Source organism: Carettochelys insculpta, chromosome 4, assembly GCF_033958435.1.
Source record: "Carettochelys insculpta isolate YL-2023 chromosome 4, ASM3395843v1, whole genome shotgun sequence".
Taxonomy (NCBI): Eukaryota; Metazoa; Chordata; order Testudines; family Carettochelyidae; genus Carettochelys; species Carettochelys insculpta.
Genome location: NC_134140.1, coordinates 60,716,991 through 60,741,045, shown reverse-complemented (window position 1 = coordinate 60,741,045; position 24,055 = coordinate 60,716,991). Strand labels below are relative to the sequence as shown.

The 24,055-nt window shown below is 39.3% G+C and overlaps 1 protein-coding gene across 11 annotated transcripts in view; it reads left to right on the top strand.

Annotated features, from left to right (window-relative positions):
- The window catches only part of TENM3 (teneurin transmembrane protein 3), a 676,880-nt gene that overhangs the window by 341,778 nt on the left and 311,047 nt on the right, over positions 1-24,055 (top strand). The window contains exon 1 of one of the 11 annotated variants that reach the window (XM_074992973.1): positions 22,996-23,090. The exons of the other annotated variants lie outside the window; for them this stretch is intronic. Coding sequence (XP_074849074.1) covers positions 23,036-23,090 — 55 coding nt within the window. The 5' untranslated portion in view covers positions 22,996-23,035. Of the gene's footprint in view, positions 1-22,995; positions 23,091-24,055 lie in introns of those variants that run through there. 11 annotated transcript variants of the gene reach the window in all.

Below are 24,055 nucleotides of genomic sequence, written 5' to 3'. Positions count from 1 at the left end.
TAATGTAGAATTGTTAAGGTAGCCAGTGCATAAAGTAATAAAAAAATATATTAAAGTCCCTTTCTGGTCTTAATAGATTTTGGACATAATTTTACTTAGATTTCAAAATTCTTATAACTTGTATTTAAAGAATAAGTTATGAAGCTATTGAAAAATTTCATACAGAATTTTTGTTCTAAAATGTCTGTTGATAAATTGGCTACATATATAGCTTGAAGATATATAGTAGTTTGCATTTAACTTAATTTTTCTGATGAAAATTAGTTTTATAGTAATTTTTATATTTCTGGCTAATAAGGAGGGAGGAGGCAGTGACTTGGAACTGCAGTCAGTCTCCAAGCAGTGGAGGCCCTTTAGCCCCACTGGTGGGACCCAGCTGCAGGAGGCTGCCAGTCCATTAGAAGCCTTGGGGTAAGCTGTGAAATGCTGCTCCCCCAACTCACCCACATGCACGTGCACACAGATCTTTGATCACATTGGCGTCTATATACAGTAAAAGTCCTTGAATCCAGCCACTGATGGTCTGGAAATCCTGATGGTCCAGCATATTGCAAAAATAGTCTCATTTATGGAGATAATCTGGCAAAATTTGATGGTCTGGCATACAGAAGTCCCCAGAGGATATGAGTACCTTTGAAATTCGCATAGGTCGAGGGGCTTGGGTGGGGGGTTGGAGCCCTGGGAGGGGGGCAGGAGGATTAAGCCTGGGGTGAGTTAGGGCTGCAGAAGGGCTGGGAGGGGTGGTGGCCACAGGGCCCCTAGGCCTCAAGCCCTGGGGAAGAGGTGGCCGAGGGTGCTCCTGGCCCCAGCCTCCGAGGGCCCAAATACGGGACAGTTCCTCCTTTTTAAAAAATAAGTTGGGACACCTTTTTAGCATCCCAAGTATGGGACTGTCTTGCCCAATATGGGATGGTTGGTCACCCTATGAAGAAGGAGGAGCACGGGTGAAGAAGCTGGGGGCACGTGAGGGTGGTGAAGCTACAGGAGCATGGGGTGGTGATGTCTAATAGTCTGGAAAATTTGGTATTTCGGCACCTGTCTGGTCCCGGACAGGCCAGATTAAAGGAATTTTGCTGTAAATGCTTTCAGGTGGGTCTGTATAGCTCTGTCTCAGTGTAGAAGCCAACGGGATATAAAATACTCACTACGAGCGCTCAAGAAATCACAAATGTAATGTAATATTCGACATGAGCAACACACCAATTAACCGTTTTTTCTATACAGTTTCATTTCTTCACTTCTCTATATAATCAGTGCAAGCTTAACAGGTTCTCTGTTAACAGGGGCAGGGGGCAGAAAGCTGGCAAGTGAGCTGGTGGCACAGCCCCCTAGTAAGTAACTCTTAATATGAGAGATGGGGTTGTGTTCACTTACCGATTAGTTGAGGGGAGGCATAGCTCAGAGGTTAAAGTATTGGCCTTGTAAACCCAGGGGTGATCTCAGTACTTGAGGGGGCCTTTTAAGGTTCTGGGGCAAGTTAGATTTAAAAAAAAAAAAAAAAAAAACTGTGAGGGATGGTGATGGGTCCTGCTGAGAGTGCAGGGGACTGGACTCAATGACCTCTCTAGGTCCCTTCCAGTTCTATGAGGTACGTACATCTCCATGAACAACAAGAAGTCTTGTGGCACCATATAGACTAACAGATATTTTGGAGCATAAGCTTTCATGGGCAAAGACCCACTTCATCAGATGCATGAGTGGCGGGGTACTGTTGATACTGGTCCATTTCCACCTTGCTGAACAGACCTTGTCAGCTCTGTCCCTCCCTTTTACTGGGACCCCACTCTTTAAATACCCCTCTGAAACCCCCACCCACCAACTCATGCATCTGATGAAGCGGGTCTTTGCCCACGAAAGTTTATGCTCCAAAATATCTGTTAATCTATAAGGTGCCACAAGACTTCTTGTTGTTCTCGAAGCTGCAGACTAGCACGGCTACCTCTCTGGTACATCTCCATGTTTCAACTTAATTTTGAAGTCCAAAACTGATGCAAAATGTGAACGACAAAGTTTTACTAGATAAATGTTATACAGTACATGGAGGAAAAACTAATTTCTTCTCAATCTGAATGTCAAAGGGAGGGATTATTAACACTTCTAAATCTATAATATCATTCTGGAGTTACAATTATGAATACCTCAGTGATGATGGAACCCAGAGAAAATTAGGTGTTTGGCATTTTATTTTGCTATTTCTTATTTCAGAAATAATTTGCCTTTTAATTTAAGTAAGGGTTACTTAAGGACCAATCTGAGGATAGGGAAAGCTATGTTGGTAAATTAACAAAGTCAGAATGGTTCATCTGGATGCAGGAGACTTTTTGGTGACTAGTAGCTTGCAGCAAAATTTATAAGAGACTCAAGGTATTCTGCCTGTTTCTCAGTGCCTGTCACAAATTGTAAATAACTTTAAAAATACCCGTAAAATTCCCAAACAAGTATTATCATTTTTCAGTGGTATTATGATTAAGGGTTCAAAGTTCCAGTTTAACAATAACTGAACTATCATAATAATATGCTCATGGGGGAAAACTCTGTGACGAAATATTAAAAATTCTGTGCAGATATTCTGCATATGTTGTTTGAGACTTATCACTTGAGTTTCAATTATTTTGGTAATCTCAAAATCTCCATCAACAGATTGGTCAACAATACAGATAACAATAAAAAAAAATTTCCTGGGAGTAGAAATCCCTACAATAACCTTGTTCCATTTCAGGAGACTCCATCCCTCCAGAGACCAAACTCCTGGGTTCGCCAGTGGAGTATCCCCCCAGCCCAGGCACCTGCAACCCTCTCCCTACATAGCCCAGCTGCTGGGCACTCCCTCAGTGCGCAGCTACCTTTGCTCTTCTCCTCCCAGAGACTTTGCTTCCCCCAGATCATTTCCTGTCTTGCCAGCGTTGTGCGGTGTAGCCCTGCCCTTCCTCACTCTTTGCCTTTGTCTCCCATCTCATCTGCCATCCCCAAAGAATCAAGCCAGGCAGACAGAGCATTCAGAGCCTCCATCCCAGTAGGGATGTGTGCTCTGCTCCTTGCAAGCTAGAGAGCTAGGCTCTCCCACGGGGTGCCAGCAGCTCTGAAACCCATATTCTGCAGGGGAAATGCAAAATTCTGCACAAATTCTGCATTTCTCAGTGACACAGTATTCCCCGAGGAATAAAAATAGAAACCTAGGATGCTGAAGGTAGAAAGTAAAAGAAAACCAGGATTTTGAAGCATAGAAATGTGCCATTAAGGCATTTACATAACTTTAATATGCTGCCCAATAGTAATGCCCTCAGGAAAAAAAAAAACTGACAATCTAGTCCAGACATATAATTTATCTCCATGAAAGCTAGAATAAACTTCTCTTCATTAGAGCTAGTCAGATATTTTAATCAATACAGAAAGCAACATGTGTAGAGCAGTTAATTCAGAAGATATTCAGTGACTTTTTTCTTTTGGTGACAGTCATTCATTATGGCCATACACACTTTACGGAAACAAGTGATTTAAAAATCTTGTTTAGATGCACAGCGTTATGCAAGAACTATGGGACAGATCTGCAAAGGGGCTTCGGTGTCTAACCCCGGACTTGGATTCTGAAGTTGCAGTTTTTAGGTCCCACTGTGATCACTAAATCTCTCTTTGGCTGCCCCCTCACCCAGTAGGTGCCTAAACTCACACAACACTTACACTTTAGCTGTAAAATTCACCAGCGTGCCTAAGTTGTGTCCTCTAGGCATATGGACTGTTGCCCCACTCAGGGCATCCAGATGCTAAGCCCAAGGTGTGATCTCAAACGAGAGGGGAGATTGGTGTCCCTTTACCTATTTCACTGGCAACACAGCTTTGGATAATTGAATTGAAAGGTTGTAGGAGCAGGTTGATGCTTTCCCTGTCCCCTCCGCCTTAGTGACTACATAAGTAGTTCTAAAAAGTGGAACAGTGGGAACAAGAGCAATAAGGGACTGACATGTGAGGCTGCCCGGTAGGTCACAAGTTAGGATGCTTTCCTGAGAGATGGGAGACCCCATTGAAATCTTTCCTACCACTACATGGGACAGGGTGCCACACCCCTATGGTGCATGAGTTACATTTGCATGTGAGTTGGGAAAAACCACCTAGCTCATAATATAGTTGTAGCTTAAGAATAGATGTATAGTGTTAGCTGTTGTCAGTGCTGCCCTGGTCTGCCACTTGAGATTGAGTCCACCGAACTCAGTTTTCAAGCTCAGGTGTCAAGGCCAAGCCACTGCCTGTGTTTCATTATCCACACTGTTGTTTGTTTTTAGCATGCTCATTTGGAATTTATCTGCCGGTACTGAGAATTACACACACACACACCACCTGCAGTGGAAATATACCCTTAAACTCGAGGACATGCTTATGTGCTGTGTTAAACAGGATAGATCCCTTAATACATTTTTATTACAATTCCAAGTACTACATGTTGAGCCTTTCTAGTCTGGCGCACACTGGTCCAGCAACATCTGTGGTCCAGCATGACTTTAGTTACCCAGCTGTCCACTTACCATGGGTGTGACTAAGTTTCCCAGGTCCCCATAAAATTTGCTTACAGCCACCAGTCCTGGCTCGGTGTTCTATGCTGTTGTTTAATTCTCATGTATCCCTAAATGTCTTCTAAAAGTCCAGTAAGCAGTGGAAATGTTGCTAATGCTGCTAGACAATATTGACCTCCTGTGGTTTTGCAAATTCTCTGTTTCAACACTGTTGGACTTGAGACAGTCAGCCTTTCTATACGTGTCAGCTGCATATGTGTCCTGGGCTGATACCATGATGTTATTGCCCAAAGTACTTAGATGAAGGAAAAAAATTAGCTTGGTCTGATAAGAAAGTACATTTTGTTTTGAAGGCATGCATACATGAAGCCAGTTTTAAAATACAGGTTGCACCTCTCTCACCTGGCACCCTCAGGACCTGACTGGCTGGGGCACTGATTCTGGCCCCACAGCATTGGCTCTGGCGCCAGAGCCTTGCTCTGACCTCAGCCAGGCTGCCAGCGTGACCCCAGCCCCACAGGTGCTGGACATGACCATGGCCTTGCAGGCACTGGCTCAAGCGCAGCACTATGGGCGCTGCTGGTAGATCCTCAACCCTCTGGTTAGCTCTGGCCCAGATCCAGCCACTGGGGTTGGCTATGACCCCAGCTGAACTGCTCATGCTGTTCCAGCCCCACGAACACAAGATGCACCCCAGCCAGGCTGCTGCTATGGCCCCAGCCCCACAGAGACTGGCTCTGACTGAGGACACAAGCCTCGCCAGGCTTTCCTGCCCAAGGTGGCCAGGGCTCCCCTATTATTGGGCTCTGGCTGGCCCTCACCTAGTAGCCTCCCAATGGGGGCTCTTTGGTCCAGTAACATCCATGATGATGCTGGACCATGGATGTTGCTGGACAACAGAGTGCTGGTTTTGAGCGATTTAACCTGTAGATACAAGTTTTTGAAAGTTTCTATAAAAGTAGTACAGTTACAGCCTTGTCCATAGTTAAGGTGCTCATAGTTGTAGCATGCTTCTTATTAAAGCATTTATGGAAAAAATACCACAGAAAAGGAGGATCCCATGGGTATGATCACTGTATCAGTACAATGTCCTTCCAATATTTGTAATACTCACAACTATAGATTTACAAGGAAGCTATGACTTCAGTTGGTTTAGAATTTGGTTCATATACAAAATTTGTGTTGATTTGGTGGCATTGCAAAACTAAAGCTCAACTATGTATCTATTGGGTGTTTTTCCTACTGCACCTATCACTGAAGCATTTAAGCACTTTAAATATAAAAGCATCATGTTAGAGGAAATAGAAAACAAATAAAATCCCCATTCTTTAAATGTTATGTTATTTTGCATAATTTTTCATCTTACGTGCCTCTGAGTATATTGGCTTGATAGCTGTTATCTTTGACAAGTTTGCATTATTTGAAAAGTGCACATTCGTGTCTGTTCCTCTAAGAAACCACAACTAGATACTGAAGTGGAAAATTGGAATTTGATCTATTTTATGAGTTTGTCCCATAGGATGTCACCATTGTAATACATAACTCTGTTCTCAGAAGAGGTTACACTAAACTGAATTTAAGGGGCTCAAGAAAAAATTTAACTGATTATTTCTGCACAGGCATATAATAAGACATTTGATGCTTTGTTGGGAATTATAAGCGGTTGACATAAAAATTCCCTAATGCTGTGTTACCTTTTGTGTTTCTAATTATTCAAGGCTGTAGGTCTGCTAACCAGTATTGTGCGTGTTTTCAAATATTGGTGAACAGGAACAATTTTGAGCTTCTGTTTGATTTGAAGGAGAGAGAAGGTATTTATTTCCACTTGAGATGTTCTTCCTTCTGAAAAGAGTGCATTTCTACGGTTTTATATTCAAGCTTTTAGCAGAGCCTGTCAATGTTTGTTATGATCTATGATAATGCACAACTGTTGACTTGCTTTATCTAGTGCTGGCATTGTCTGAGAGAGTTATAGCATGACTGTGGGTCATCGGATTGTTGTGGCTTGAAGGAATAGTTCCATTGTAGCAGCATCAGCATGAATTGCCAGGCATTTGAATTATAGTAGAGCATTATATAAATAATGTGGTAGATTAATTTCTGGACAAAATTGCTTTTGAACTGTATTTTTTCATTTGCAAAACACTGACACTGGGAATGTTGACATGCAGCTACATAAGCTGCTGTATGTTTTAACAGTCGATATAGTAATGCAACTTTTCCTTCTGTTGTTTTAAACAGAGCTTGTAATGCTGCCGAAGTTAACATTGCCTAACACTTGGCATTATAAAATCTTATTTTCAGTTCCTTGTAACTTAGCCAAACTTTGCTCATCCACACTGTAATTTTCTGTATAGGATGTTTATCCCAAACTGTTTATTTTTGTAACACATCAGGAAGAGGGGGAGAGCCATTTCTGAAAATTAACTTGGAAAAAATTTGTTGTTCTGGCGTTTTTTTGCCATGGCAAAAATGCCCAATTTGGCCAAGCTTTTGAAAAATCTCAGTTAATACATACTCAGTAGAGAATTTCATAGAATCATAGAACACAAGGACCGGAAGGGGCCTCGAGAGGCAGGACCGACCACTATCTACACCATCCCTGATAGACATCTATCTAATCTGTTCTTAAATATCTCCAGCGAGGGAGATTCCGCAACCTCCCTTGGCAACTTATTCCAGTACTTGACCACCCTGACAGTTAGGAACTTTTTCCTAATGTCCAACCTAAACTTCCCTTGCTGCAGTTTAAGTCCATTGCCTCTTGTTCTCTCCTCAGAGGCGAAGAAGAACAAGTTTTCTCCCTCCTCCTTCTGATACCCTTTAAGATATCTGAAAACCGCTATCATGTCCCCCCTCAATCTTCTTTTTTCCAAGTTAAACAAGCCCAATTCTTTCAGCCTTTCTTCATAAGTCATGTTCTCCAGACCTTTTATCATTCTAGTTGCTCTTCTCTGGACCTTCTCTAATTTCTCCACATCTTTCTTGAATTGGGGTGCCCAGAACTGGACACAATATTCCAGCTGAGGTCTAACCAGCGCAGAGTAGAGCGGTAGAATGATTTCTCGTGTCTTGTTCACAACACACCTGCTAATGCATCCCAGAATCATGTTTGCTTTTTTTGCAACAGCATCACACTGTTGACTCATATTTAACTTGTGATCTACTAGAACCCCTAGATCCCTTTCTGCTGTACTCCTTCCTAGACAGTCTTTTCCCACTCTGTATGTGTGAAACAGATTATTCCTTCCTAAGTGCAGCACCTTACATTTATCTTTATTAAACTTCGTCCTGTTTACTTCAGACCATTTCTCTAATTTATCAAGATCATTCTGAATTATGACCCTATCCTCCAAGGTAGTTGCAACCCCTCCCAGCTTGGTATCATCTGCAAACTTAATAAGCGTACTTTCTATGCCAATATCCAAATCATTAATGAAGATATTGAACAGAACTGGTCCCAAAACAGACCCCTGCGGAACCCCACTTGTTATGCTTTTCCAGCAGGATTGAGCACCATTAACAACTACTCTCTGGGTGCGATTAGCCAGCCAGTTATGCACCCACCTTATTGCAGCGCGATTTAAGTTGGACTTGCCTAGTTTGTCGATAAGAATATTATGCGAGACCGTATCAAATGCTTTAGTAAAGTCTAGGTATACCACATCCACTGCTTCTCCCTTATCTATGAGTCTCGTTATCGTGTCAAAAAAGCTATCAGGTTGGTTTGACATGATTTGTTTTTTACAAAACCATGCTGGCTGTTCCCTATCACTTTACTACCTCCCAAGTGCTTGCAGATGACTTCCTTAACTACCTGCTCCATTATCTTTCCTGGCACAGAAGTTAAGCTTACTGGCCTGTAATTTCCTGGGTTGTTCTTATTCCCCTTTTTGAAGATGGGCACTATATTTGCCCTCTTCCAGTCTTCTGGAATCTCTCCTGTCTCCCATGACTTTCCAAAAATGAGAGCTAATGGCTCAGCTACCTCTTCTATCAGCTCCTTGAGGATTCTAGGATGCATTTCATCAGGCCCTGGTGACTTGCAGACATCTAATTTTTCCAAATGGTTTTTAACTTGTTCTTTTTTTATTTCAAAAACTAACTCTACCCCTTTTCCACGAGCATTCATTATGTCAGGCATTCCTTCAGACTTCTCTGTGAAGACCGAAACAAAGAAGTCATTAAGCATCTCTGCCATTTCCAAGTTCCCCATTACTGTTTCTCCCTCCTCACTGAGCAATGGCCCTACCCTGTCCTTGGTCTTCCTCTTGTTTCTAATATATTTGTAAAAGGCCTTCTTGTTACCCTTTATGCCTGTAGCTAGTTGGAGCTCATTTTGTGCCTTAGCCCTTCTAATTTTACTCCTGCATTCCTGTGTTATTTGCCTGTGTTCATTCTTTGTAATTTTTCCCAGTTTCCATTTTTTATAGGATTCCTTTTTTAGTTTGAGATCATGCAGGATCTCCTTGTTAAGCCAAGGCGGTCTTTGCCCATATTTACTATCTTTCCTGCATAGGGGAATAGCGTGTTTTTGGGCCCTTAATAATGTCTCTTTGAAAAACTGCCAACTCTCCTCAGTTGTTTTTCCCCTCAGTTTTTCCTCCCATGGGATCTTACCTACCAGCTCTCTGAGTTTACCAAAATCTGCCTTCCTGAAATCCATCATCTCTATTTTGCTATTTTCTCTCCTACCAGTCCTTAGAATTAGAGATGATAGAGATGAGCAGCTTAACTTTGAAGAGTCCATCTACCCTGAACAGTCCCTACTCCAGGGCTGTGGGAATTGAGCAGGACTTTCTTACAGTTGCCGTTCCTGGCTGCCAGGGAGTTGGTGTGGCACTAGTAACTGAAAGCAGGGAGACTGTGTCTTCTTCACTCCCCTCCGCGGTGCTGAGGCAGCATGAAGGGAAAGGAGAAAGCTACCAGAAACGATGACAGCTGAGGAATCAGAACGTAGTGGGGGAGAGGATTCAGAGATGCTGGGGAGAGACAGTGTGGTAGCAGCCTAGTGTGGGATAGGGGAAAGTGGACACAGGAACAATACGTGGCTGAGTATAAGAACAAAATGGTGGGAGAGAGGGAAAGGAGATGTGAATGAGGGGACAAGTGGTGTGGGGGAACATGAGCAGGAGCCAGGAAGGTGAGGAGGAAAAGGTAAGAGCCCAGGGAAGGTTAGGAGCAGGGCTGTGGGGAGAGAGCAGGAGAGGCAGGGCAGGAACCATGGAAGCGATAGCAGCAGCAGAGCTAATAGGACAGAAAGTGGGTAGGAGAGAGGGACAGAAGGATCTGTAATAGTTAGAGGACGCTCTCTTCTAGAGCATGGAAATTAAATCATAATTCTTGTATCTAAACAGTCATTGGTTGTTCAGCAAATAGCTGTGAAACCTACTGATAAAGTGTGTATTTCCATTCTCCTCTAGTAGCAGATCCACATAGAGAATAATAGCCTGTTACTGCTACAAGTTACTCTGTTAGCTCAAGTGATTGGATTCTGCTGTAGATCAAAGGTCCTAATCTTGTTGATCCATTTGTAAATGTAAGAAAGTGCATATAGCTTCTCCTGGTCTCCCCCTACTTCCCATCATTCCGCAGCTGTCTACACTTGCATTCTTCTTTAATTAAAATGGAAATGAGGCACTGATTTGTATATCTGGTATGTCATTTGCATATTCTCCTTTCGAAAGAAAAAAAGCAGTGCAAACGTGGCTCTTTCTACAGTAAACTCCATCTTCAAAAGAACCCTTGTTTTAGGAAGAAGCGTTTATTTTCAAAAGAGCCCGATCTACGTTGTTTTTTTCTTTCGAAAGGAGAATATGTAAATGATGCACCAGGCATGTAAATCAGAGCCTATTTTGCATTTTAGATTCCCTTCATTTGCATGCCTCTTTCGAAAGAGGAATGCAAGTGTATACACAGCTTGCATGAAAAGAATGTTAGGGTTACAAAGTCAAATATTCATAAACTGTCGCCAACTCCATGTATTCGGAAATCAGAGGACGGACCCTGGAAAATCACCAGTTGTAGCTATTTAAACATGCAAAAAGAGTCAAAGTACCTTGGTTAAAACTTAATAGAAATACATGTTACATAATTATCTTCGGGTGCTCTTGTCATGAATGAATAGTAACAGAGAGGGAGCTGTGCTAGTCTATGTATGATCAAAACAAAAAGCAGTCAAGTGGCACTTTAAAGACTAGCAAAATAATTTATTAGGTGAGCTTTTGTGGGACAGACCCACTTCTTCAGACCATAGCCAGACCAGAGTCTATTTGCTGTGAATTTAACTTTAATCTGCAAAAGTCTTAATTATTGCATTTGGTGAAGCTGAATGTATTTTGAATGTACCTTCTGGGTTAAAAAAAGCCCTGAAAACAAACAAAAGTCTGCCTAGGCCTGTGGCCCATTCATAAAACTCTCAAACTGAATGGAGGTCAGTGTGTGTAAGGCACTACTGTGAATTGGCTCCAGGATTTAATATTAGCTAAATGTTTATTTTTAAAAGTATTTTCTGTCTTTAAATTTTAAGTCTGTTGGATTAAGAAATTGGGTATGTCAGCATTTTAGGAGGTCCTTATTTGCCTGAGTAAGTAATGCAGAGAGTGAGATGGCGTAAGGATCAGCTTATGTTCCATTCTATCCAATTAAGAGTATTTCTGCAGAATCTCTTCCAACAGTGTAATGTAGGGTTCGTGACCGAGACTAGAAATTGCGAGTATGTAACTCCTGTAAAATATAAATTCCTGATATGTCATCTAAGATGAGCACTGATCATTTCCCTCACCCTCCAAAATGTTTGTTTAGAACAAAAGGACTTCTAGTAAACAACCAAAGGTTTAAGTGGAAGGGTCACAGTGTGTGACCCCCCTGACCTTCCGCATCATGACAGGAGGAGTTTGGGGTGAAACTTGAGTGGCACTGCTAGCACAACACACCGGGTTACAATACCACTCCATTTTAGTAAGGTGCCAGAGGGCACTAAGCAGGCCGTGGGACATTCTGTGCTGCTGCTCCTTACTACTGCCGTAGGATAGGCTCCTGCACAGTGGCTTCCCTACTGAGGGGCCTGCACAACTTCTCCCCACATCCGGCAGCTGATGTCCCTGAGAGCAGGCTTGGGAGAGGAGAACTGTGTGTGGCAGGCGAGATGCTTGAGTCTGTAGCTGAAGCAGAAGTGGCTGCAATGGGACTGAGGAGGTGCACCATGCCAAAAATTTCCGGGTGTCTCCCTGTGAGTAACCATGAATGTGCCAGCAAATCCATTGACAGATGAATGAGCTGATATGTCACTGGGTAATCCTTTCAAACTGTGACAGACTGAGTTACATCAAAGTGATTTAAGTAAACTATTTTAATGATGTTTTGCATTAGTATATTTTAGTTAGCTCCCTAAATAAAGGTTGATTTTTTTTTTTTTTGGTTGGTAACCATTATACCAATTTGATTTGCAACTTAATACACCATTTACACTAGATTCAGTGCTGCTTTTTGCTAGACAGGATTATCTACTAGATGTATAAATATTTATGTGAGCTATTATATAGATTATATTCAGATTCTCAATTTTTACACTTTCCGTATGTTAGAAAATTGTGAATAATGTATTTCTTGTTTCCTAGATGGTGATTAATTTTTACTTGTGATTTGTGCTAAGCACTGTTTTCTTAGAAATTCTAATTAAATTTAAAAACTTACAAAAAATTAAAATAAAATTTAAGTGTGCTGGCAACATGAAAGAGAGAGTGTATCAAATCTTTTTTTTTAAATTGATTTTTATCCATGCTGATTATCTTGTATTATCTCCCAAAAACTGAATGAAATCACAAGAGTTGTGAAAAACATCCTGCATAAATGTCAATATTTTTGTTTCCTTTTCTCAGTTTGTATTGATTGAAGGACACTTCTGTGTTAGCATTCTTGTACTTGACTTCTTAACCTTACGTTGTTGACTGGTGGGGGGAGAGAGAGAGAGAGAGAGAGAGTGTGTGTGTGTGTGTGTAACCTACAGAATTTATCCGAGAGTAGACCCTATAGAATTTCAGCCTCTAAAACAGTCCTAGATAATTTTGAATATAATAAGCTGTCTTTTTCTGCGTGGCATTGCAATGTCTCATGTTAATTCTGTGGAACTCTGATGGGATTGTTTATTATCTAAGCACATATAATTGAGCAAGCTGTAAAAATGTTAGTTTTAATATTCATTTTAACCTAGCAGTAGTTTGATCCTTCTTTATGTGCCATTTATCTGGAATATATATCTCAATTGGCACTGACATTTATAATAACCTGCTGTATTGGGGCTGATACCCAAACAAGATCCAGCCTTGTATTGTTGTTAGACCATAGCCATACCAGAACAGACTCAATATTTAAGGCACAGAGAACCAAAAGTAGTCATCAAAGTTGACAAATCACAAAAATATTATCAAGGAGAGCAAATCAGAGAGCAGAGGGTTAGAATGGGGGGGACTCAAGAATTAGACAAAGCCAAGTATGCATGAGTCCCTATAATGACCTAGAAAATTCCCATCCCAGTTCAAACCAAGTGTTAATTTGCCGAATTTGAATATAAAAGAGAGTTCAGCAGCCTCTCTTTCCAAACTGTTGTGAAATTTTCTCTTCAGTAGGACGCAAACTTTCAGGTCATTAACGGAATGGCCCACTCCATTAAAGTGTTCACTGACAGGTTTGTGAATCAGGAGTGTTTTTACGTCTGTTTTATATCCATTAATTCTTTGTCTACGAGAGTTTGAAGTCTGTCCAATAAATAAAGCATCTGGGCATTGTTGGCACATGATGGCATATATGATGTTAGTTGAGGAACATGAGAATCTGCCTGTGATTCTGTGAATAACCTGGTTGGGTCCAGTGGTGATATCTCCAGAATAGATATGTGGACAAAGTTGGCAATGGGCCTTGTTGCTAGGAAAAGTTCCAGGACTGGTGTTAGGCTTACTAAGAGGAATTTTTTTTTCTTTCTCAATAGCCCTAAGCAGTGCTTCCTTTGTGCCATGCCTTGTCAGGGCTGAGCTCCTCATTTTGGAGCCCCAGTGCCTCTGGGCTTGCAGAGTGGCTTATGAATATAAAATATAAACAGCACCTCATAATTTGAGCCCTGGCACCACTTTGATTACAAATTAAGCACTAGCCACAACTATGTAGTCCCAAATCATTTTGCCTTCCAGTGTTTCCACATGCTAGCTGAACATGTTCTGGATCTGTTTATTATTTTTATTTTATTTTTTTAATTGGGGGACAACTTCATTCGTGCTTGCAGAAGAGGTCAAACCTGGACCAGTTATTGGGAAAGCTAAGCTAGTTCCTGTGTTTTCTCCTCAAAATGACCTTTTTCTGTATGTTTTATTCTGCAGACCGAAATTTATCACACAAGCCTGCAACCTGTGGGGAGAAATATTAATCTATGGATCCATTTCCGTTAATAAGCTCCCTATTCATTCATTCATAATAAAAACACCACCTCCTTGGTTTTGCCAGCCTTACATCTTCCACTGGTATAGGTTCCCGGATACCAAAGTGAAGTAATATCCATCACCCTTCCCAATCAAAGTGACTCCAACCAAGATAAACAAGCAACACACAGAAAGGCAAAACGTTCTCCCAACCATCACTGTGCTTCAGTGAGCACTAGCAGAAGGTTCCAGTTGTGTGCCAGTCCATCAGTTAATATAAAATGTTCTTGGGGTCTCTAACCAATAAATAATCAGTACCCTTCAAAAATATTAGGAAATTTCCTCGCAATTCTGCTATAGTGGATATAAATACACGATTTTTTTAAATCAGATTTTTAAATTTTAAATCAAATTATTTTGATTTAAGTTAAATACATTTTTCTTAATTTAAAACTATTTAAAATCAAATGTGAAATCAGGACGATTTATTATGAGGCTGATGGATATTTATGCTCTATTGCATCCATTGTAAGTTATATAAAATAGTCAGACAGTGCATATTTACTAACAAAGCTTTATAGGAAATCAAGCACTGAGCTGCATGAAGTCATTTGCATCTGGAACCAGTGTTTGAAGTGCTAGACTGGCTTTTTGTCTGCAGTAGTACCTCCTGTGGGTATAAGAGAATATTTTGTTTACTTCAGTTTATTCAGTTTGACACTCTTGCTCTCAGAAAACAAGAGGAGGGTTAGTCACCATTTTTTAACTTAAACAAAAAGTAAAAATTAAAAAATAAAATAAATGTCTGTTAAGCTGTGGAATTGCTGAAGTAAACATGTAGGCATAGTGTCTCTTCCTGATTATCAAAAAGAAATGTTACACTTCATGTACGTTGAGCTACAAATCAATGTGTTTTGACCTTTGTTTTCTAGTTAATTTTAAGTGGGCTGCTGAAATGACATGCATATTTTTGAGATTGGTCTGGTGTGTAGATTGTAGTTGGTTGGTTCACTTCAGAGATCGCTGTTCTTGGGGGGTGGAAAATGTAGTGTAAATATAGAGCTTGTGAAAACAAATCTATTGCTGAGCCGAAATAACATAACGTAACAGAGCATGTTTAAACAACACCTTCTGCATGGCAAGCTGAGATGTAATCTGTAGCACCCTGTGTGGATCCTGCTGATGCACACTAAAAGTTCCTGAGTTGAGTTATGATGTGCTGCTGTCGGGTTAAGCACCCATATAGTTAAATAGCTGTTTTGTAAAAATATAGTTGAATTATTTTTAATTAAAATATTTTTGTTGAATGGAGGTAAGAATTGAACTAGGATTTCAAACTGATTTTTTTTTCCCACGCAGATCTCTTATATGTGTCTATGATGTTTTTCCTTGGGTATTTTTTTTGTGTAAGGAGAGCTTTTAAACCTCACAGTAATAGTTACGTTTAAAGTTTTTTGTTTTTCTTGTCTCTCTATAAATAACAAAAAAAAAAAAATACACCTGAAAGGATTTTATTCCCTACTTACTTTAAAGTGACTAAAGGTATAACCCTCCCACTCCTAACAAAATGATGTGTGATAACTGTTTTTTTCTTGTAAGGTTTTGCAAATAATCATTTTGCATATGTATCAATATTGCCTGTACTATGAAGCAAACTAGCTATTATGTTATTCTTAATAATGAATGTCTTGTCAAAATATCTTTACTGGAAGTTGTCTCGTCAGATTTCGCTTTCGTTTATCTGTGTTAGTACACTGAAGGGTACCTCTCGATAATTAAATATTCAGTATAATCGCTTAGGTGTTCCGCTCATGTAATCACTGTGTACAATCACGTGGATATTGTAAAAGGGTGCATTTATTCTGAGAGTATCTTTATTTTAAAGTGATTTCCCTAATTTTTTTCCAACTCCATAACTGTATAATGGCTAAAAAGAAGAACGAGAATTCTAAGAATGTTTCCTTGATTTCTTGTCACAGCAGAAACATTTGTGTATACTAGACTGTCCTTTAGACAAGAGGAGTGCCTTTAAAAAATTCACATTCATACCACATATCATATCAGAAATCCATATTCATTCATTCATTCATGTCACGTAAAGACTACTACTGGGACCTGAGAACAACTTTATTCCATCTGTGCAAAAACACAGATGATATTGTATTCTTGTGAAGCTTAAATAAACAATATAACTCTAGTCCCCCATGTTACTATTTTTTTAAAAAAAGTGATGAGGCTCCACATGAGTTTTGCCACTCTTCCACAGCATCCTTAACAATGTACAGAATTATACATGAAGAAGTCCCAGATAACACTAAAACGATCCTCCACGATTCAGATGTTCTCTAGTTTGAAAAATTTGACAGCTTTCTAATAAAGCAGGGGTGCTCAGTGTGGGTGCATTTCCCAGATGGCACACGGGAGCTTGGTTATTAGGTGTCCCAAGTCATGTCTACCTCCCAAGAACACTAGGAAAAGAGGGAAACTCCAGATCCTTGGGAGAGTGTGAGGCCATGGCAGTAATTCCTCAGCCTCCATTCTGAGGTTTTTTTTTTTTTGTTTTTTTTTTTTTTACCCCAGAGGCATACAGAGCTGTTGGGTGGGTGCTAGGAACCACTCCACAGGAGGTCCTCTATGAGATGTGGCCCACCTTGCTGAAGATAGAAAATGATAGGAAGACTTGCAAATAAGACTATATCATAAAACAATGTGTATTTAACAGAACTTTCTCTCTGTGAAAGCTCAAAAATATATTTTGTTATCTTGGGATTAAAATACCCTCTCTCTGATTATTTGTTACTATGAAAATTTAAAAAAAAAATCCTACAGTTATCAGTATTCGAAGCTTTGCAGTTAAATAAGGCCCCCATCTTAAAAAAAAGTCTTCACACATGGTTGGCTTTGCACATATGAATGGACCCTTGATTTACATGATGGCATAAAATATTCATACCTTAATAGAAAGTAAGAACAATCTTCATTGAGTTAAGTTGTGAAGGTAGACACTATACTGCAGAAATGATTGATGGTTCTCTTTTCTCATGTAACAGGCTAACATGATTTCACAAAATCTGCTCACATATTTATAAATTTCTAGCAAGTTTTCATGAAGTAAAAGAGCCCATGGTAAAACTTTAAGATGGTAAATGATACTGACTTTAAGGGAAACAATCTGTTTTCCTAAATGTTACCACATATATACATACAAATCAATATTTCTTTGTGTAAAAATATTTTAAGACTGTAATTTCATATAATACTATTCAAAAGCATATTTTTCAGTGCTGCATAATTCTTCTCCCTTACAGAATATTTGTCAAAAGTAACAATGGGAATAAAGTTAATTTAAAACTGTGATGCATTCTGTCTTTCCAGTTATTCCCCTGTTGGGATAATGGGTTAACATCCCCAAAAGTAGTCATGGGTTAGCCTTGGGTAGCAATTTTCCAGCAAATCAAGGTTTTGTCAGTAAAGTGATACTTCATGCAGCCTATCGAGTTTAGAAGTATCATTATAGGTCTGACACAAACTAATTGAACCATGGCCAGGTTTTGCACTGCCTGGTTTCCTGCCAACTCATTTGCTGGTTTGCTGGGGAGCCTGCAATTCCAGGGCCTATTGCTCTGGTACAGCCCTGCCATGAGTATGCCCCAGGTCTGGGGACCCAGACCCTGCAGGGTCTGTGACTCGGGCAGCTTCACAATGGAGACTTTCATTAAGGTCACAGATGTTGGGCTGTTCTAGAGATGTGGAACCTGGACACTCATCAGGGACCCCAGGCCTTCCAGGCTCCTTGCCACAGAGGGTTAACTGCAACTCAGATCCTGGCTAAATGTTAGTGAGCCCTGAAATACTGAGAACTTCAGCACAGGCTAATCTCAAAGCTCCCTGATGCAAAAGATCTTGTAAGGGCTTCAGGCTCCTTGCTGTGAAGCAAGGAGCTAGGAAATTGTAGGACCAACTTCTAGAGTGTGTGGTTTTGTGACAGCTCTGCTATGCAGCCTGACCCTGGCTGGGGACCCTAGGGCTTCTAGCTTCCCTCGCTAACTGACAATTCCATTTCTCCCTCCCCCAACACCCCATATGCTGCCTCAAGAGTCAGGCAACCCAGAGGGAGCTGTCCCAAGAGGCTGGAAACCCTGGAATCTCCAGCCCAAGGCAGTCCATATGGCAAGATTGTCCAGGAGCCATGGACCCTAGAAGCCCTGGAACTGGCTAACAGAAATTGACATGATTGTCTGTTTCACTGCTGCTACTTGTGTTCCCCACTGCTACTCAGTGGTGGGAATCAGTGAAGCAACGAAGAGGGTTGTCTGTTTTAGTCAGCAGCTGAGGGCCCCAAGATATATGTTTCATTTTGGAAACACCATGTATGAGTGTTTCCAAAATGAAAACTGTTGAGAATTTATAGAATGTGTGGAATTTCAAAATGTCAGTTTTCAACTAACTGTGACCAAGTTTTGGCCAGCGCTAGTAACAGCCTATTTTCACCTTTTATTATAAATCAGGAAAACCTAGTCAGCATTTTCTTTTTTGGTAGGTGCTAGTACAGCTGTAAAACAGCATTTCTTACAATGCAAGATATTGAGAGACAGCTTCAAATCTGAGACAATTAATTATGGTTACTAGAGGATCATTCACGGCAGAAGAAGTGCAGCATAGTGTGTACTATAAACAGGGTAGTTGAAGACTAGAGTGTCTGGTTTTTTTGGAAAAGATCTTCGTATTTCACGTACCACAGTCCTACCTTAGCTGGTGTGCATGTGGTTTACCTTGAGAAAATTCTGTATAAAGAAACTCTTATTCAATGTCACATGCTGTCTTTCTATATAGCCAGTATGAAAGCCATTTTAGTAACCTACAGTTTTTCTTGTTATGTTTTGACTCCTGCTTTATTCTCAGTCGTCTTTATCCTCACTTTTGGGATTATTACTGATCAGGGTATTCCCATATCACCCCAATAACTGAGTACTACTACTTTGTGCCTTGGTTACTTTTGATCTCTCTGTATCACAAAGATGGATTGAATGGAGATCTATGGTGAAATAGGTCAACATGTAGATTAGGCTCTGTGCCAAAATGTTTCTAATTAAACTGCTGCTACAGACAGGATTACTGTTGGAGAATTCAGGGTTTCTACCTGGCAGATGTTTGCTTTAGTTTTGTAAATTGGTATATATATCATGTTTTTTTGATTTTTCTTCCCTAAATTGTGTGAGTTTCCAAGTTATATTTGTATTCTTCAAAGAAATATCTATATTTAAAATTAATCATAAAAATATAGCAAAGTGGGAAATAAATTTCATAGTTCTATCTGCTTGACCAATGCCCTAGTGCTGTTCATCAACTCAACTGCTACTGTGCTGATGGAAGCTCCAGATATGGTACTCACCTTTGACCGTGTTACCACACTATGGGTATCTAAGTGCCTGCTATACAATACCGCAGTGTGGTACCTGTTTAGCAGATATCGATGGACTGTATATTCAAAGTTTATAGCCATATGCGTGGAGTTTAATGGAATATTCACCACAGCAGGTGCATTGGGAGATGACTGTTAATCTTTTTTTTTTCAAAATTCATTTTAGCAAAGTTCTGGGATAGACTGAGTGCCTGACTTCAGGGGGACATCCAGGCCAGCAAATCAGAATTTATTAGAAGTGTGAATCTGGAGTGAATAAGGTAAACTGTATTAAACTGCAGTGTGACACTCCCATTCAAAATTAAATTTGCCTAAGATTATTTTAATTGTGTTCCAATGTAGTTTAAAATAAACTGAATTGAGGCTTTTTTAACTACATCTATGCAGGGATTTAATGAGGTTTAATTAATACATCTTAAATTTACATTAATATTCCAGGATGTTGCTACTTAAACAAGCCTTAATATTAGTATGGAAATGAATATAGTGACACCTCTGAATAAGGGTTTATTGCTGGTGTAAGGTTTTTCATGTATTAATTATGCTCCATTAGTGATCTTCAGTAAAAATTCCCTTTTGATAACACTCAAGCTGGTTAGTGCTATAGATAAAGAATTTGCAGTGTCTAAAAACAAAAGTTGGGTTGGCGGAGATTAGTTAAAAATAAAGTAGAGTGAGGTGACAAATAATACAGAGTGTAGTTTTGATCACTGTAATGAGATATACACAAAATTGTCACAAAATTCTTTCACTTAACAAAACAATCTATAATTTATAGATTGCCTATAACTGACTTTATACTGCAATCATGGAGCTATATTTATGTAGAAACTATTATATCCTTGGGGAGCATCGAAGTAATGCTCAATTCAAAATCTTTCTCTTTGCTTTCTTATTCTACCACCACAGAATTCTTACAGCTGATTTAGGTGAGAATCAGTAGACCACCTGAAACCTGGAAAAATCACTGTTGTTCTGTTCCTTCACTTTTCTTCACATGGGACATAAAAGCATAATGGAAAAAAAAAGTCAGAAATAGAACAAGCAGCTCAAGAAGTCAGTGCATTAGTTCCCTCAGTAAGGTTTGGTTTCTGCAATATAATCCAAATAATCCAAAATGTGAATTCCTTCTTAATCGTAAACAAAAGATATTGTATGTATTATCTGAAATATTTATTTCCTAACACAAATTCTTCACAATAAACACAACCAGTAGATGTGATAACAGTTTTTATGATATTTCGTGTAATGCATTAGCAGCAAACTGGTGACAGTATGAAATAGTCTACTCTCTCCTTCAGCTCCTTAGGAAATGTAGCCATGAAATGGAATGCTGTATTTTGGAGTAGAAAAATTAACTTTTGGAGGTAATAAAAAGCCCATGTGCATAAGGACTAGTACTGTGTTTAGTGACCCAGAGAGGACAATACTCAGTTAGTGGCATACTCAGTATGTATGATAACGTTTCATTTTTTTAAAAAAGATCTGAAGCGCTTTATTGCTGCATTGTGCATAGCATGTGATTCATATCGTGGAATTGGCTGGAACGTGCATTTTGAGCTTTGGCCCTTTTCTAGAAATATCTGCTGTCAATAATATTAAAAATAGACACATGCACCCCTCCCCCTAGAGTAGATTCATAGTCAAAGAAAGAAGACAAGAGTCAACACAAGTTGCTTGAGTAATATTCCAAAGTGTTATCTTTTGTATATATTTAGGATTTCATTTGCTAGAAAGCTTTCACCAAGTGACCCAGTACATGTGCCAATGACAAAAGCTACTTGTAACAATTCAGATCATGCTTTGTGCTTTATGAAATGGGATTGTAAAAATCCTCTCAAAAATGACATCAAAAATACAATTTCCCTTTGGTAAGGTTTTAAGGCACTCATGTGAAAAGTGACACCACTTTGAGTGGCTCTGTGTCAGCATTGCACAATGTTGTGTTGCTCATAAGTGACATTAATCCATTTAGGGTGAGAGGGTCATTTATTTTTCTCATGGAGTCATTAAATACTATCATCGATTTCAATTCAATCAGTCAAGCTTTGCCAGCATTGAGTGATCTTTAGACATGCTAATAGTGCTGCTTTTAATACTGCCTATATAACTTGCACAACAAACATTACCATATTAAGTGCACAGTTAAAAATGGGTATATGAAATATAAAGTAGCTTAAAAAATCCAGTAATGCGGTAAAGATTATGATCACTAGTTACCTGAGAATACTGTATTGTAAAATACGAATTTAAGTGAGATTGATTTAAAAAAAAAAAATCAATAAGTAGCCATCTTCATTGCATTTGCTTCTTTTTGCTAAACATACAATATAAAAATAATACGTTTTTGGACTGTTTTCTCTTCTGCCTCATGCTAAACATATTTTAAATGAATTTGAACAAATTTATAATTATATCATAATTATTTAATGTAAAATATATTTAACAATTAAATATATAAAATAATAATTACATCCAGATTCTCATTTCTTTTTATTGCACACTCATACTCTCAGTTCACATATATTACCATATGTGGGGACTTAATGATTTCATCTCACTCACTTAGAACCATATAAGTTGATGGACTTCAGACAAATAGAGCTGCATCCTGTCTTTTATTTCAGATATGCAATCCAAATGACCTCAGTTTGGCAACATTAAGCTGAAAATATTTTATTGTGTAATATGTGTCCTCAGTTAAGGTTTGATTATCTACTATTTTAATGGGGAAATCATAATTTTTCTCTGTAATATATTTAAAAAGAGCTGTGCAGTTGCAATTAGCCTATATTTTCATAATAATATTGTAGTTATTGCTTTCTACTTACTTTTTTAATTTTTTTTCCCTCCTGGACATAAATGATTCATCAAGGTGAATTGTTGGCTTTGCACTAGACTTCGCAAAAGCAGAGTGGTGTATTTATCTCTACCACTAAACTGTTCAATTTTCGCTGCTAACCAGTGAGTTACATCCTGCTGAGGAATAGCTATCTTTTTTTTTGCGTGTATCTTTTCTGGGACGCTGTAGGGCCTCTGACAGACCTTGTAGGACAAGGTTGTCCATCCTGGTCTCAGATGGCAAATGATGCCAAGTAGTAGCAAGTTTATTGCAGAGTCTCGGGAGAAGCTGTTGTGCACTCAGCATTTTTTCATAGGTCGCTCGCCTGATTCATTGAAGGAAACCTGAGCAAAACTGTGTTATTAATGAATTATGACAAGCTTTTTGCCTATCAGGCAGCAAGATCCCAGCTATTCTTTTCTAAGACAAAAACTTAATGGAAGCTGCTCAGATGGGCAAGCTCTCTGATGATACTCCTTAAGTGCTCATCCCATTCTGATGTGAATAGTCAGAGAGCCGTGAAGCTGCAAGTGGCAGCGTTTAATATCGTCTCTCTCATAATGCCTGAATAATTTTCCAGAGACTGATCACTGCAGCTGCTGTGAATATGATTATTTGTTTATTTTTCACCTTGGTCTTGGTGGAATGCTGACCTAGCTAATCTGCAGCACACAGAGAGAAAATGTTTTCATATGCATAGTGCTCTTGTATTCTTTTGACTGTAGAAGAAGCAGCAGCCGCCAGAGCTGGGGAGTAGCCATAAAGAGTTAAAGAGGCTGATTCTTGCAGCATCTTTTTGAAAGGAAAACTGAACCATATTATTGAATTTGGAGAAAGATGAAGAAGCTGCTGCCTTATGCTTTTTTTAATGGATAATTGTGAGAGGCAAGGAGATGGCATGGGCTGTCGGGGTGAGTTATAGAATGCATTTTGTGATCTCCCTCTGGTAGTGCTGCTCATTATGTTAAACAGTGTTGCTTCTAAACCACTGTAGTTTTCATTTTATGTGCATTGGCCTTCATTTGCTGGAATGCTTCAAGTTCACCATGCTAAAGTCATTTTGGAAACAGGATGTAATTACAAAGGTTTCATATGCTTACCAACAGCTTTTTTGAAACAGTGTAATTATCATTACTTGTGGATACTGTAAATTGAATATCCCTTCCCTAATTACATTAAACTAAAGGGTTAGCTGCTTAAGCATCCAAATAAGAAAAGTTCACCCTTTGCTATAAATAGTAGAATTGTTCTCATAGACGGTCTGACCTTTAAAGCTAAGCGTTTTACATGATATTGTCAGGTGTACATTATACAGATAGCTTGTAATTAGATCTGTAATGAGGAACCAAGTTATAATGGCTACTTGAGAGAGTTCATTTGTTCAGCATTTTCTTACCGCATGATAGAATTAAAGTTTCAGTCTGTGTCTGTCAGGCCCTTTTTGAAGGGGCTAGTCACAGTGTTCTTAGTTTACCTGTGTCATCCTGCCAACGGCTTAAAGTGGTTTAATATTACACCGTAGCTTAATGGAAGCTACTATAAATGTAATGAATTAGTCCTGCCCTTTTAAACAAGGGTAATTTATCTAGGGGGCATAGGTTTTCTTTGATTTATTCTCCCCCACCCCCCTTCTCTTTTTCAATGCATAAAAAGCAACATTCTTTGTAGTTAGGCAACATAAATTAAGCTAAGTTTTTCTTGGTCAGATAAAATGAATGTCTATATACACTTCTAAGCAAGAAGTCTTTCGGTGTGTAGAGATGAAAAGCAGACTTTAATTAGCTGATATGCCTGCCTTGGTTTAGTATTTGCTGTCCATTGAGCTCTAATGATACTGTGCTTTGTTGTGGGGAAAAAAAAAACCAAAAAAAAAAAC